General features: G+C 40.6%; 1 protein-coding gene across 1 annotated transcript; it reads left to right on the forward strand.

Annotated features, from left to right (window-relative positions):
* The first annotated feature begins 2,595 nt into the window (after positions 1 to 2,595).
* LOC129107609 (hormonally up-regulated neu tumor-associated kinase homolog) lies at positions 2,596 to 13,178 on the forward strand. The gene is given in 12 exon segments (XM_054619111.1): positions 2,596 to 2,856; positions 5,067 to 5,189; positions 5,366 to 5,535; positions 7,810 to 7,865; positions 8,010 to 8,148; positions 8,286 to 8,413; positions 10,255 to 10,390; positions 10,998 to 11,175; positions 11,279 to 11,362; positions 12,002 to 12,293; positions 12,390 to 13,003; positions 13,005 to 13,178. Coding segments are annotated over 12 exon segments (2,355 nt in total).
* The last annotated feature ends 3,971 nt before the right edge of the window (positions 13,179 to 17,149 follow it).

Genomic DNA, 17,149 nt, shown 5'->3' on the forward strand with positions numbered 1-17,149 from the left:
CTTTTTTAATAAATTTGCAAAAATATCTACATTTCTGGTTTTTTCTGTCAAGATGGGTTGCTGAGTGTACATTAATGCGAAAAAAAAAAAAAAATGAACTTTTTCGATTTTAGCAAATGGCTGCAATGAAACAAAGGGTGAAAAATTTAAAGGGGTCTGAATACTTTCCGTACCCACTGTATTTACACACACACACACACACACACACACACACACACACACAGACACACACGCCTCTGCATGGCATTCAAGAATGATAATGCGGAGGTTGTAATAAAAACCTCTTGAGGTCTTCTTAATTCAAATGAGTCTTTTAGTCGTGAAGCTTGGTTTCTCCCTTTCTCACTCATCCTGTGACTCTCTTTAGTTATTCACTCACTTCCTGTCCCTCATCCGTCACTTTGTCTGGCATTGAACGCAGCTTTCCGCTTCCTCTCCCTGTCACACTTTATACTTTTCTTTCTTCCTTTTCATTCTTCCTTTCTTTCTTTGTTTCCTCCTCTGTCTCCATCCAATGCAGAGCCAGAAATACAGCTTGACACCCTTCCCCTGCATTAGGGAGGGAGTGTTAACACCTCCACCCACACACACACACACGCCACGGCCTTAAGACCCATATATGAAGTGTAGTACTCCTGGCGTATGAGCACTGATACACACATGGCATGAAGAAGAAGAAAAGATTTGATTCATGTAGGAATATCACTGATTTTCTTGAAGGAGTTTGGTTTAATGTCTTCGCATCATTTGAATTCTACTGATATGAAAACAATTATAGTGGACTGCTCCTGTGATTTGCAGCTTATCTCAGAATATTCTAGAACAACTGTTAATACCATTGTACAATGTGGTAGTGTTTTAAATGTATGTGTTTTTTTAATACATGTGTTTGGATATGAGTTTTCAAAACTTCACTTTGATTGGGATTACACAAAGTTAAAAGGCGCCCGATTGCACATGAAAGAGAAGGAAACTGTCATGACTGCTGCTGTGTGTGCTCTGAATGCCAAACCAAATTATACAGTATCAACATGTTTAACACAAAATAAAGTAGCTCTAGAGGCTTCACTAGGCTAGAACAGCTACTCAGTTAAAGGTTGTGTAAGGTTTTGTGTGTGTGTTTGAGAGTGTGTGGGTATATTGGGTTACATGGCGGATATAAAGGTCCATCGCTCCTTTCATCAGCTGAGTGAGGAAGAATCGAGCATCAACACACTGCAATCTGACCCTGAAATGTGCACTCACACACGCACAGACTTATATACACACAGTAGCAAATAAGCAGACAGACTTCAATGCTGGCCATCACTCATCAGCACAAAACCTCTCTGCTGCTTTCCATTGATCACCACTGTCATAACACATGCCACTGTAGCTCTGACCCTCTTTCCTGTGTTATATCATATCACATCATATATTGATATCACTTGAAAACTTATAGGTAACTCTAGTTTGGCTTTTACATCATGCTAACTCCATGGATAGAGAACATATCAGACCATACCATAAAAAGCTTTGAAGCCGATTTCATGACAATAAGCCAGCAGATATCTGCCCCTGCTGAACCGATGCTAAGAAACACTAGCACCAGCTGCAGCCGTGCCGATCCTGACCTCTGACCTCTCCAGGCCAGACAAAAGATAAGTGTCTTCCAGCGGCCAACAATTAAACAAGTTAAGGTAAAATGGATGGGGACATTTCATTATCCTTTGAATTTGCTTGCTCCCACAAGCTAATGAAACATGTTCAAAACTCACTTTGTAATAAATATTTAAACTATAACATGCGATTATAGGCAAAGCAATTTTACTTAAATAAATTAGTTTGGATGGGAAAATTGATAGCACTCCTATGTCTGTGCAGTGAATATTAAGTTGCAAGAAGTAGACAGTTATTTTAAGATTGGCATGAACACTGGAAACAAAGGGGAACAGCTAGCATAGCTTTATGGAAGTGTACCAATATTTAGTGTCCCCTGTACTTCTCTCTTAAGAGTGTGTCATAACAACCCTGATCTGACCACATAGTGAAGAAAATGACCTGATTGTGTGGGTGAGACACTGAAACGGAAAATGATTTCAAAGGAGAACCCCAGGAAGTAAAGTAAGAGAGTTTGAAGAGTTAACTGTACACACTTAGGTACTGTGTGCAAAGGGGGAGGGGGAGTAATTACGGTGTTGAATGTCCTCCTCATCACTGGAGCTGACCTAAGAGCACAACAGTTAATCATCCACTAACCGACATAGTGAGAGAACGGGAGAGAAGCCAGTGTTGCATTCTGCACAGTTTGATTCAAAGAGAGACACTTCAAGACACCTGCATTTGTTAAAAGGTAAAAAAAGAAGAAAAAAAAAGTTTTCCATCGGTGGACTAAAGGATATTGATCTAATCACCTGAGAATGTAGAGATAACAACTCTGCATCCAAGGACACGCAACTGCTCCTGAAGAGGGATTTTTTTAAGCAGCTTTCTCCCTTCGTCAATCCGTCAGTGTGTGTTTGTGTTAGAATGTTCTATGTGGACTGTCCTGTTCATGGACTTAATTGTATCTATGTGTGAGAGGCGGCCTCATGCCAGGTGCTGGTCCTGTCCGGGATGCCAGCTGCAGCGTTGAAGCCCTCTCCGGAGGACATGTTGGCAGAGGGAGGGGGCGAAGTAGAGTGCAACGGGTCCCCGTGGGAAGCCTCCGGGCCGGGCAGGGAGCGACTGTCACTGCCTTCTCTGAAGGTCCCCAGGGAGCTGCTGCGGAGCTTCCCCCACTCCAAACGGGTGGGGTCCTATCTGGTGGGGAAAATGATTAATAAGGGATCGTTTGCCAAAGTGATGGAGGGTCTGCACATCGGCACGGGGGAAAAGGTGAGTGCTTTCTCCCAGAGTTGAGAATAAGAGTGAAGAGAAATGAAGAGACTCAAACTGTCTCACACACATACGAGATTATGATTACAAGGTTATAACTTGTAACTGATTATGCGCACTTGTGTTTAAAGAACGCATTGGCCTGTTATAATTTTGTTATGTGTACAAAAACACAGTCAGACCCATCTCTAATTACTTTTTTTTACAAGCATGACTCTTTAAGGGATCTTACATAAACATAAATGTGGCTCAACAGATTTAAAGATGTCTGAAGTATTTCAGTTTCTGATAAATATATCTGGACTTCTTTAAAAACAAAAAAGCTAATTCACGAGGCAAGTGCAAAAAACAACAACATGTAAACATGATAACAAGATCGCAGTTATGATTTATGTTCCGTTATAATATTCCCCTGGTTTAAAAAAAATATTCTTCCAAATATGCTAAAAGACAACCATGCTATAACTATTTTAGATTTTATCTATTTTTTTATGTTGTGGCTCCTAACTGCAGGGACTATATGGATTACCACCTATTGTGCAGTGGAGGCAGGGCATGTGTGTGCAAATGTATGTATAACTTTTTCTTACACAGGTCAGACAGCTCCTATATACTTGACCTGGTTGCCATAGTAAAGACCAAAACCATCTTCAGTGGTGTTTGCTCCTCTTAACCCTTACCCTCTGCAGGTAAAAGGTCTGTGGAGGTGAAGACTGCAAATGTGCAAACGCAGTAGACCTTTATTTTTGAACACTTTCAACTTGTTATTTATCGACAAACTACTGTCATCAGAACCAGAATAATCATTTTCAATATGTATCACCTTTAGGAATTGTATTATCTGTTGGTTGAGAACACAAATAGCTGCCAAGTTAAAGACTTCAAACTCTGAGTACTAAGGGAAATAAATGTAATAAAAGTTGACTTCCTTAATATTTGAAAGGGGTGTGAGAAATAACGATATTAAGTTTTGTGATACTGTATTTATTCTCAAAAACACTTAAGGTTTTTTATTTAGTAGTTTATTTGCAAAGATTTGTCGCAGACAGTGGCTCAAATTAACACAATATATCATCACCTTGCTTGGTTTCGCAATATATTGCATGTGTACAGATTGTAAAGCCCTCTGAGGTAAATTTGTCATTTGTGATTTTGGGCTTTACGAAATAAATTGAATTCAATTGAAATTGAATAAAGAATGGTACTGTATCATGCAACCCATTCTCACTTCAAATGCGTCCATACCATAGCTTGGTCGCTGCCCCTCATTGTCTCTTGGCCCCGGGCTTTGCAACTAACTCTAATGTAAACACACCTTATCACTCTTAGAGATACTGAGCAACTAGTGGTGGATGAGTCAAACAATTGTAGGACTTTTGTGCGAAACTAAAGCAAACTCTTCGACTAAACCTAACTACTTCCTGTGAAGAAGGAAGTTTATTTTGAAAAGACACATGTAACAAACTCATATTGACATGTCGTACCTGACATGTCAGAAACTGGTGCTAGAGGGTTACCTCGAACGTCATAGTTTGAAGCTTAGGATCCCCGACCAATTGTCGGTGTTTGGTTCATTGGGCTGAGAATGTGTTTGTATCCTATGGCCAGATTCTTGCCAAGACATAACTATTATTTGACAGTGAGATTCAGAAATTATTATTTTCACCGTTATCGATGGAGGGTTTGCTTACTGTTTGACTATTTTCCAGCACTGATCCCAAATATGGAGCTTTTCCTATCTTTATTCAAGAGTGTGCTCTTTCAATTTGAGAGCATTGTTTAGTAATTTCACTTAAGATTTTGTAATGCATTCCCTCAAAACCCTGTCATATTCCCTGCTGGAGCTTGGATGTGCTCTGATTCTGCTTAAACTGTATGCTTACCTTGCGGATATGTTGTTGCTCACACAGATTTCCTGTGCTCCAGCTTCAGCCCCTCTCGTCAGGCTGCTTCTGACAATTATTGTTTGAGTCCCATCGAGCGCCACAACTTCTGGAACATCTACCAGTAACAGAGAATTAAGTTTATACCAATCATCTCCCAGAGATAGTGTGTGATTCTGTTCCTGTTCACATGTGAACAAGTAGTTTACCCAAATTGGAAGCAGACTTTCGACAAAAGGAAACACTTTCCCTGGATAAATTAAGGTTACAAAAGCAAAAAAGATAACTTTTGCTCTTGTGAACATGGCTGTGTGTGTGAGTGTTTAGGTTGCCATTAAGGTGATTGACAAAAAGAAAGCACGGCAAGACTCATATGTGTTGAAGAACATGAAGAGAGAACCCCGAATTCATCAGATGGTCCGTCATCCTCACATCGTGGTCCTGCTGGAGGTAGAAAGATAAAAACACATATTCATAAGTGTTGATTGCATATACAGTCAAAATAATGAAATGATGGAGTCTCACAACATCACAATTATAGAGTGTAACTAGAAGGTTATTATATATCTGCCACTGTTGAATAAGCTTGGTCCAATTAATATGCACATGAATAACTTGTGTGTCAGACTTTGGAGACAGAGAACAGCTACTACATGGCCATGGAGCTTTGTGCTGGAGGAGACCTGATGGACAGGATCTGTGAGAGGAAGAGACTGGAAGAGAGGGAGGTGCGGCGCTACACTCGTCAGATCCTCTCTGCAGTGGAACACCTGCACAAACACGGCATCGTACACAGGTAACACGACACACACACACACACACACACACACACACATACAATGTGTGGTTCTTCTATATGGATCAGAGACAGCTGCCTCATACTGAGTTAGTTACGCTAACTCTTTGCATTTTGTCAAATTCTGCTCCTTTTCTCTATTGGGTCTCCTTTATGATGATATATATCCGGTTATTTTCTTATAAATTGTACACTTTTTGTTTTTGAGACCTTAAAAAAAAAATACGAGATATACAACGTCCATTTTCAGTCCTTGGTCATCTTTGAGTGAGGCATGTAGATAATGTTTGTTTGTTTGTCATCATCCAGACAGTGGAGTAGTTGTGCTGAAATGATTGATCAGTTAATCAACTGGTTGATCAACAGACAAGAAATGGATGGTAATTCTGATTACTAATCAATGATCCAAACCATTTGTTCTGAGATGTGATATTTGCTTGTGTTTCTCTATAAAACATCATTATTAGAGCTTTTGTATTTTTATGTATTAATTGGACTCATGCTGCTAAAACAATAGAGCAAACTTGACTCAGTGGTAGAGTAGGGTCGTCCTCCAATCAGAGGATTGGCGGTTTGAACCCCGGCTCCAGTAGTTCATGTCGATGTGTCTTTGGGCAAGACACGTAACCCTAAGTTGCTCCTGATGTTGTGCCATCAGTGTGTGAATGGGTGGCAATGATTAGTTAGTCCTGATGGGCAGGTGGCACCTTGCATGGTAGCCGCTGTCATCAGAGTATGAATGGGTGAGAATGGGTAAATGATGACATGAACGGTTGCAGTGCTTTGAGTGGTCATAGGACTAGAAAAGTGCCATACAAGTACAGTCCATTTACCATTTATTTGAAATACAGTCAGACTATAAATAGCATGTGAGGTAGAAAGTTAGTCTTACTTTGAGATTTGACAAAATTAAGTAAAATTAAGAAGGCACTCAAATGTGTTCGGCTCCAAACACACACATACGCTGTACACACTTAGGAGCACACACCTGCACTCACGCACACACAAAAAGAGAATTTTGCAGGGCGTTAACAGTCGACAGAGGAGGAAACGCTGCATGGCACAGTGCAGTGTGAGAGCTGAGAGTGTTATTCTAGTGGCATTTTAGTATGTGTAGGTGTTAGAGACCCAATACTCACACACACACTGTGACGCTGCAACCACACACAATATGCACAGCGCTGGGCTTTGGTTTAAGACCTTGGCTCCTCTGAAGGTGGGAATGTGATTACCAGGCAATGACCTCATCATCCTGCGCCGGCGCCATGATTCACACATCATCACAACATCATGGACTTCCTCTCTAATGAAGTCCCTCAACGATGCCGCTCTCAACCCCTCAACAGCACCTCTCTCTTGTCACAGACACACACACACACACACACACACACACACACACACACACACACACACACACACACAACACACGCACACGCACACACACAAATACGAACACACACGCACACACACACAAACACACACACTCCCTTGCACTCACACTCTCCACCACAGTCCCACACAGAGATGATTAAACTGGAAATAAATGGAAAATTTGCACTTAAATGCACCTCCTGCCACCCACATCCAGTAGGTTTACCACATACATTTTCTCCTTTATGACAACGTCTGCTCTCGCTCTTTCTTGCCCGTTTTCCCTCCTTCTTTCTCTGCCTGTCTTTGAACTTTATTCGGGTTGTGTGAGCAGTGTTTTCTGGAGTGTCTGTTGGTTCGATGAAGGTAGATGAAAGGAACATGGCTGATTCCCAGGCTATAGTTCATAGGGGATCTCTCTTTCCAAACCACAGGTTTTCATTTAGCTGGGTAGTTTCAAAGCAGGCGTTGTGGTTAATGTTGAGGCTGGGGTACTTTAAGGGGAGTGAGGCGACTCTTGCAGGTGAACACATACACAGTACTGTGACAGAGAAGAGCAAGTTAGTAAAGAAGAGCTTCACTTTCAATTTGGCTTGACTTGGAAGATCATGATTGGTGAAGGTTTTTAGGAGTCATAAACAAACTGAGCTTGTGTTTTCTTATGTTCTGTGGGTCTAGTCTGGTCCCATCTCAGGTAGTTGTCCATAAATACACAAAAGAAAAGCTTAGTAAAGCTAAACACACTGCAGTAGTTCTTAAATTAAATTTAAGTGCTCCAAAACAATGAAGGAAATCCCTTTATGAATTCCTGTAGGATTAAGGACAGAGCTCATGAAAATACTAGAGTGCACCACACATTTCTTTGTGACCAAACAGCTCTCTCTCTCTTCTTTTCTTCTGCAGAGACTTAAAGATTGAAAACTTTCTGCTGGACGAACATAACAACATAAAGATTGTGGGTATGTTGATATTCCTGTTTTCTGCGATGACATCTGACAGTAAACTGATGCAGTGTTGGACAGATCAACCTGGCAGAACCTGTCATAGCTATCTAGTGCATCTGTGCATGGGCTCTGCTGTTAAAATGTTAATGTTTCAAACAGACTTTGGCCTGAGTAACACTCTGAAGGCTGAATCTTTGTCTCTGGAGCTCCTAAACACCCAGTGTGGAAGTCCTGCCTACGCGGCCCCTGAGCTGCTAGCTCACAGGAAGTATGGGCCGAAAGTGGACGTCTGGTCCGTGTAAGTGATAAAAATCTCAGTGTGTACATTGAGGAGGTGCACTTTTGTTACTGTTTGAAATAAATGACAGAACGCATTTTTGTGTATGCATTTTGTTAATGTGTTTATGTTTCTTCACATTTTGCTTTTGTGAGCAGGGGTGTGAGCATGTTTGCCATGCTGACAGGGACTCTGCCCTTTACTGTCGAGCCTTTCAACATCAAGCAGCTGCACCAGAAGATGGTCAACGGAGAGATCAGCACCATCCCCAGTGACATCAGCAAAGGTAACCCCACATTTCACCTGAGTGGCTTCTTCATGAATAAAAGACAGCATTAACACTGTGTTTTTCTGTTTGCAAGAGTGAATTTTCTTTGGCAACATATGGTTAAAAGACTTAACACGTGCAATAAATTACATGAAACAAAACAAAATACAGAAAAGTTACAAGACGTACGGCTGAATGTACTATATGATAGAAAAGCAAAAACATATTTACCTGACATCAAAGACCAAGTCAAAGACTTGACACTGTTCGGACTTCCATTTGTAAAACTCTCCCTTTGTTACACAGTCAGCACTAGAGTACTCTGAGCCATGCAGAGGTACGATCTAAATTGTATTTTATCTCCTAAGCAAGCGTTAATGTTAATTATGAGAAATGTGTATTCAGCTTTTGGAAACGAGTCTCTGCAAACACAAACTGGGATTCAGTCTTCACAAACCTGTCATGAGACGGAGAATTGAGGGAAAATATGTTTTACTTGTGTCTTATTTCCTCCACTTATTCTGTACCAAGTACACAGTGGCCTTATTGTCTCTGCTTTCTTTTGGTCTGTCTTCCACACATAGCCACTCCATTACACTTTGTCACCACAAACAAACATAGCTTCTGTTACTGTGGGGAAAATCAGCACGGCTCTAAAAGCTCTGAAGCTGTGACAAGATCGCATAAGTGGCTGCTACAGATGGGCATCTCAGACATCCACAACTTCTGACAGACTTCATCCTGCCTCTGAATGGGATTTTTTTTCTTTAAAACTCTGCTACACTTTAGCCAGTCCTTTATTTCTTCTGCCACAGTATTTCTTGTCAGACTGGCCTGTTTCTTCATTTAGCTCATTCATCAGTGTTCTTGTCATTTTCCCATAGTTTTGGTCTTTCTTTTGTTTGTTTTGCCATGTTCTGGTGAGGTCGTGTTTTTTTCTACTATCGTTTCTCTATTTCTATTTTCTATTAATCCACAAGTTTATTGATTAAAATCAACAAATAGTGCATTTGATTCAGTAACAAACACACTGAATTGACCCTGGATGAATTGAATGGAGCAAACTTGGCTTATATATCTGTTGACGAGGCAACAGATCACACAGCACAGCTCCAAGTCAGAGGCTGACAGGCTGGATTGGTTATGAGGAAATCTTGCTTCTCTCCATGGTGTCCTCTCTGATACTGTTTCAGTGAAGTCACAATGAGTCACATCAGTCTGTCAGTCTTGATTACTTGTGCAACACTGGCTCTTTTAGTTTTGTCCCTTTTTTGTCCAGGCAAGAATAGTACAAACTGTGTAGAAAAAATACTAAAAGTACCCATTAGCCACACTCTTGAATAAGACACTGACCAAAAACTGCTCCCAATGAGCAGGCCGGAGCCTTATATGGCTGAATATGAGGCATGGTGAAGCACTATATAAATAAGTATGGGTCCATGTAGCATAACCTCTTCCAAGCAGTTGTTGACCAGCAATTGCTTAAGCTTAGAATACCAACTTTTCCTGTGTGCTCTTGACTGATGTTCATGTAGGCCACTCATGATGAATGCCAACAAACAATGCTCAGGTGTCAGCTTTTTATGTATGGGATGATTTATTCTAGATGATTATAGCATGTACACCTGTCACCCACCTAGCCGTCAGCAGGGTTTTTTATTTAATAACAAATATTCTGCTAAGAGAGTGGGAAGAGTGAACCAAAGCTGACACAAGGCTAAAACTCTCTGTCGACCTGAGGGGAACTGCAGAGGGGATACTTCAAAATCACACGATTAATCCAATTTACCTGGGCAACAAGAATTTACACCAAACCATATGCATAAATGTAGCACTGATTTATATACGCTCCTGATCAGGTGCCGTGGCGTTTGTGTTGTCTCTCCTGGAGCCCGACCCAGCTAAGAGACCTAGTGTCAGAGCTGCAATGGAGGAGAGATGGATCAACGAGGGACATGCCAAGAAACCACTGCACACACTATCTCATAAAAACAGGTAGAGGGATTTACTGTGTGACTACACTTTGACACTACATAAATATGTTTCTCGTATGCAGATGTAAGAAACTGACATACTTTTAATGCTTTATTTAGCTGAATTTTCTGTTGTATGTAATGTAAAATCATATCTTATTCCAAATTTAGCTTACCATAAGAAAAAAAGGTGATGCATGCCCATCATATTTTTACATATTAAAAAAAATGACAAAGCTATGTAAATCCATACTATATTTTCATATTTGCATATATGTATATATATATGTGTATATCACTATATTTGTAACCAAAGGATGTATGTTTGTACCATATGACACATCTGGAGCAAACATTAGATTGTGTGTAAAAGAACCAAGAGGGAAATCAATGCAAGTTCTAACAAAATGAACATATATGTGCTAAGTAGGGTTACAGCTTTATATTTTTAGCATATATTAAAGGCTTTTATCAGGAATGATGCAAGAACTGCTCCAGGTCTTTTCTGCTCACAGAAGATAAATATCAAACTAAAATCCTTCAGTTACTGGTCCTTCTATTTAACATTCTCTTCTTCACTCTTCAAACTTTATCTTTGTAACTGTTCCCCCTCTCTCATTATTTCCCAGGCTGTGTCCAGAGGATCTCAACTCATCTTTGCTGGCTTACATGACGGAGACACTGGGCTACTCCCTCTCTGAAATCATACACACACTCACAATCAACCGACCCTCTGCCATCATGGCCTCCTATCACCTGCTGCTCAACAAGCTGAGCAGAAGCCAGAAGGGAGCCAAGGCCAGCAAGGTTCCTCATTTTTAGGCACACAAAGACACAAGTGGGCCAAAATTACAACCATTCTCATTTTCTGCTGTGAATTATTAACAAATAAAAATGATTGATTTGGCAGAAAATGGAGAGCAACAACTGGAGTCTTCCAAGCAACAATACATGGAGAGAGAAGCATAACACTGAATCAAAGACTCAGCAACAGGTAATTTTGTCAATAACATTATAAACATACATACAGTGATCATTTAGCTGTGTTAAAGAAAGCCAAGCCCCTATTAAGGAATGAGGATTTTTATTTATATCAATACTTTCAGGCTTCCCCTAATCTGTCTGTGTCGATAAACCAGTAGCCCATTTGATCCTATGAAGACATGAATCATAATAATATATATGGGTTTCGCAGATACCATTATAATTTCTCAAAACTGCTGAAGCACTTTAGCAAATGTTACTAAAACAAGAGGGAAATGGTGCATTTATTGGGGACTATTGTCAGCAGGTAAAGATGGAAGATGCCCCCCAGTGCAACGGTGTGGTTCAGTGAATTCAGTTTTAACAAACAGAACATCCAAGTAAAATAATTGATAAAAGCAGCAAATACCTAATTGAAGTTAAACTGTTTGAACCCTGGATCCTCTGCCGATATAAACATAGTTGGAAGAATGGATGTTTGGAATGTCCATAGTCTTTGCTTGTACTCCAGAAGCTGTAGCCAATCGAGTGTGTAAAAGCAGTGTTGTGGCTGTATTAGAAAGAGGTGATATGAGATGTCCTTGTTTCCCAGTCTTTGTGTAGAAAACATTATTGGGCCTCCGGATAACTAATCACCGCTTGTTTTTAGAGTGAACCGACCAATGAAAAAAGATGGAAGCAGTCCAGCAAGCCTCTGGGAGCCCAACAGACAACTGTATATCAGATCAACAGGAAGAGGACTGAGGACCTGCACAGACAGGACCACCAAGATGACGTAGTGATAAGCCCCCCCTCTCCATCTCTACCCCAGCTTCCTCATTCTACCGCCCCCGCAATACCGCCTCGTCTTCCCTCCCCTGCCCCTCAGTCTATGAAGGATGGGGCGATTGATGAAGAGATCGCCATCACCTTGGACACCAGAGAGACGCTGTTTCCTGAAGGTGAGGATTTACAGCATACAAAGAAATAAAAGCTGCACTCATCCACAGTGCAGTGTGTGACATACTTTTTTGTGTCTTTATGTTTGTGGGTTCCAGTGTCTGTGTTCGGAGACAGAGAACTCGTCCATCTTTCTCCTCCTAAAAGCTCTGCATCTCAACTCTGTGACTCCGCCCCTTGCCAACTCCCCTTACCCACTGAGCCAATCAGAAACAGCAGCACGTTGAGGCCAATTCGACACACACATCTGATCAGGACAACTCAATCAGACGGGGTGGCAGACCCTGGATCAAAGTGCTTCCATGACAACCGCCACCAAGATGACCACTCTCATCACCTAAGTATCAACGAGCGCCTGGAGAAGCTGCAGACATTCTATACTTCAGAGAAGAACGAAATTTCTCCCAGGATGCTCCTGGAGGCCGACACACATACCACACACTCCTCAGGCAGAGACCAGCAGGGGGCCACGGAGACGACACAGACGTCACCCTCTGCCCCACTGCCCCGCCTGCGCAATTTGGGGCTAAAAGATGGACGAGGCAGGAAGATGACATGGGTAGGTTTGACCCGACCCGGACCCCCAGGACTCCTAGTGAATGGGTCTAAACCTCCCGCCTTCCCCTCACAGAGACAACATACTTTGGTCATTAAGAGCCTCAGGCAGGAGAAGGGCAAGAGGAGAGAACTGTCGACATCAAGAGGAGGAGGAGGAGAGAGGCACAGCAGGAGGGCTGAATGGAGCCAAGAGGAACTCAGTTCAGTTACGTTCATCTCTCCAGCGTCGGGTGGAGGACATGAATCTGCCACTGCTTCCTGCAGCTCTGCAGAGGAAGAGAGATAGCAAGAACCAGCTACACAGCATGGACTATCGTGTCCTCCCATAGCTGGGAGGACACGATAGAAAGGCAGTGATAGTTGACAGGAAAAGGGTTATACAAGAAGAGAAGATAGTACTGAGGTTCATGTCACATTGAAAGCAGATAAGCAATTTAGAAAGACTAGTTTGTTTTGAAAAATCAAGGTGAATGAAAGAGGAGAGGGATAAGGGGTGGATAGTATGAAATACTGAGTAAATATAGAGCTGCAGTTGAGAACTGTATTTAGACATTTTGTGGAACAGGTATAATGGCAGCTACAAAAAGTTATTATTATGCTCCACTGTTCCATTCACACCTTGCTCACCAATGCGGCTGCTTCCTAAACAAACAGCATCCAGTATGCATCCTTTAAATGCTGAAGTGCCAAAAATTCTAAATCTAATCTGATCAATTTTAATTCAGCCTTTGATAGCAAGACTTACCTCCTGTAGAATTCCATTTCCATCTCCACCCATCACAATGTGGGGTGGAGAATGCACACAGATGTATCGTTCTATTAGTATTCATTGTCCTTAAACACATTTTTGTACTAACATTGAAAAAACAGAACTATAAACATTGGAATTATTGTATACATACATGAAATATGACCTGTGCATTCAACCCCTCTGAAGCCATTTATGAGCAGTGGGGTGCTGTGAAGGGCCGATAGCAACTTTGGGTTTGGCTTTTTGCTGAAGGACACTTCAACATGCATACAGTAGGAGGCAAGAATCGACCATTTAGTTTGAGGTTCGAGGACAAGCCACTCTAACCGCTGAGCTACACCACCCCCAAGTCTCAATGCGACCTTATCGTGTTGCAATGTGTCTTCGTGGCAAGTTTTTTTTTTTCCTCAATTACGTATTTTTTAAGGGCGAAATTAGAGTTATGTTTTGACATGTCATGTTTACTTGAGTTGTCTCTCAACCTATCATGCTCAGCTGTGATGTCTCCTCTTAAGCCAAATATGAATTATTTCTGCCTACAGAAAAGTGACTAAATAGCTGCTACGTTGGAGGCAGTCCTGTGCTTTAAGACTTTCCAGTAAAGAAACGTCTCTGTGGCCATGTTTTACTACATTATAAGGTTCAGTTCACACTTCAACACATAAAAAAAGTAGGTAAAATGTAAGTTTATTTTATTTTATTTCATTATTTCATTTACAATCTGTCATGTGTTTTGTGGTATGGACAAGGACCAAAATGGATACGGTGAGGCCTGGTAACCTATAATTGGAAACACTTTTGACACTTTTTAATAGCATTTAAACATCTTTTTTACATTAATGAACAAACCTACAACACAGATTTGAAGCTCTACTTAAATATAAGTAAGTTGTTCAATCATTTGTCATACTACTGCAAAAGCTCATTTATACCACAAAATTAAAACTTAACAATATTTACCTCAAATCTCTGACAAGCATCTTCTTCCTCCTACGCCGCTGCTCTTCTTTCCTCGTGTCACTGTCTCTGGATCATTAATATACAAAGATGTGGAGGAATCTGGTTGCTGCTTGGTGGCGCTTTTCGTGGCTGCTAAATAATTTAGGGGCTGTTACCTGATACTCAAACCTCTGTGTGTGTGTGTGTGTGTTGGGGTATGGTGGATGTTGCGTGTGTCTAATGAGGACAGATTGAACCCACTGAGGTGGATACATCCCCAACTCCAGTAACTTCTCAGGCTACTTAACAATACAAACCAGTGAGCTCTGATACTGTATCAGACTAACACACACAATCACACTGCACAATGTCAATACACTAAACAAGAATGGCTGGTTAATGGTCAACTTGCCAAGTGAAGTAAGCCTAAAAAATACATGGGAGCTTGAAAGTAATACAGAAATCAGTTAGGGTTGTTTTAATGACATCAATTCTTTATTCTTTATTAAATCTTTTCTTTTAAATACAGTGATGCAGGGGACCTACCAAATACAATAAATAATATTGTTTGAATGCATTAGATGTTTGGTAGTCTAAACAAGCATCCACTTTCCTCCCTGAGTTTAGTTGGACTGAATTTGAATGGTACGTGTGGAAAATAATTGGACAAACAAGGTATGGAAAATGGATGAATAATGCATGTAGCACATAAGGATGTATCCATTGCTACGGGAACATGGCATTTACATGCTTGCTATATGGAACATTGTTCCGTCAGAAGAATGTGCGCCTGTGACAGTAACATTAAACAGCAACTCAGAACACGTTTCCATGTGATCACAGCTGGTTACCAATAACACATTAACTTTGAGCTCTTTCAACCAGTGAGTTGACCTCTGACAGTCTCAACATAATCAGAACGAAGAGCCAACCCATAGCTTATGAATCTGTACTTCTGAATTGAAAGTTGGAACTGCTATCTCATTCTTGACTGTGCATCGGTCTTGCAATAGTATAAATCGGTACTAGGGACCATTAAACCTTGGCTCCAGTCAGACTTAAGTTACAAAGAGGAAGTCTTGAGACTTGGACATGACTCCAGAGACCTGGAAGACACAATTCCTCTCAAAACAAATTTAGCCTTGACGATAACTCTGGGTACATAACATTAACACACTGTGGCTTTCCCTTGTTTTTAGGAGGTTGTCCAGGCCTTGGTTACTTTTGCAGTTGTAGGGTGTCATATTAAGCGAGGAACGGAGGCAGTTTTCTTCTTGAGTTTATCTGTCTCTTACTTTATAAGGAAACAAATCACAAGGCCTTATGGGGAGTATAAGAAGCACTGTGCCAGATGTATTGATGACTATCCAAGGAAGTAGCTATAATAAAGCCTTATCTTCACTATTTACCTCAGCACACCTCTCCATGTACTTTCTCCTCTCTCGTCCTGAGATGCATTCTCCCCTTTGATCTTTGGCCATACAAATGTCCTTACGCACATGGGAAAAGTTGGCCTTCAGGGCTTCTTGCCAGAAAGGGTTTATATTCAACCCAAAAAATTTGTAGGTTTATGGCCTAAACCGAAGGAAACTTCCTGCAAAAAGCCTTGAAGGCGAACTTCTCCCACAGAAACTCAGGTATGCGGAAGAATGTATGTTAAGTTGCACTAAAGTTTCCGCCACTGTCATGCCCCATTAGGGTAAAATGCTATTAAGACAGCCAGTTGTGGTCACCAGGAGTTAGTCATGGGGGTCTTTGATTTGGTTTGTTGGCATTGTGAAAGACACAAACATGCCTTGACATGTCTACTGCATCCTCTGATATTTGTTTGGGGATCAGCTAGTTACTGATTAGAGAATCGAGTTGCTCCGACTACAACAATAACACGATGCACTACACACAGCCATGCTAGCAGCTCTGTGAGGCTGTAATGAGGTTCAGCTGTGCTTTAAGTGATATACTAACATCGGCATGCTAACATTACCACAATGCTGATCATTAAGAGGGTGAATCAGTGTTCACCATCTTAAACCATCTAGCATGTTCAAATGCTAACATTAGCTAGTAAGCACAAAACACAAATAACAGTTATTTTGGCAGTATTCAGACCTACACCAAAACAGTCATAGGATAGTATGTCATAAAAAATGTCACAGAAAAGTTGTGCACTATATTACAAAGGAGTTATAGTATAGTATGTCACAAAATGTCATAAAAAAGTCATGGTTTAGTATGTTATCAAAACAGTAAAAGTATAGTATGTTATTTTATGAAAAAATTATGAAAAGGCATAGTACAATATGTCAAGAAAATGTCCTAGAAAAGTCGTAGTATAGTATGTTATAAAACATGGTATAATATGTTATTAAAAAGAACTTCATAAAAGATGTTATTGGACAGTATGTAACAAAAAAGTCATGGTATAGTATGTTACACAGAATTTCATACCGAAAAACACGGATCAGGAAAAGTATGAAAACATCATAGTATGTCATTAAAGAGTCATAGTGTACGGCACTAAAAATAATTATAGCATAGTGTGTTATAATAATAATAATAATAATAATAATAATAATTTATAAAAATAATAAAAAAGTAATAGCATATTAG

This window comes from Anoplopoma fimbria, chromosome 18 (assembly GCF_027596085.1).
Source record: "Anoplopoma fimbria isolate UVic2021 breed Golden Eagle Sablefish chromosome 18, Afim_UVic_2022, whole genome shotgun sequence".
Taxonomy (NCBI): domain Eukaryota; kingdom Metazoa; phylum Chordata; class Actinopteri; order Perciformes; family Anoplopomatidae; genus Anoplopoma; species Anoplopoma fimbria.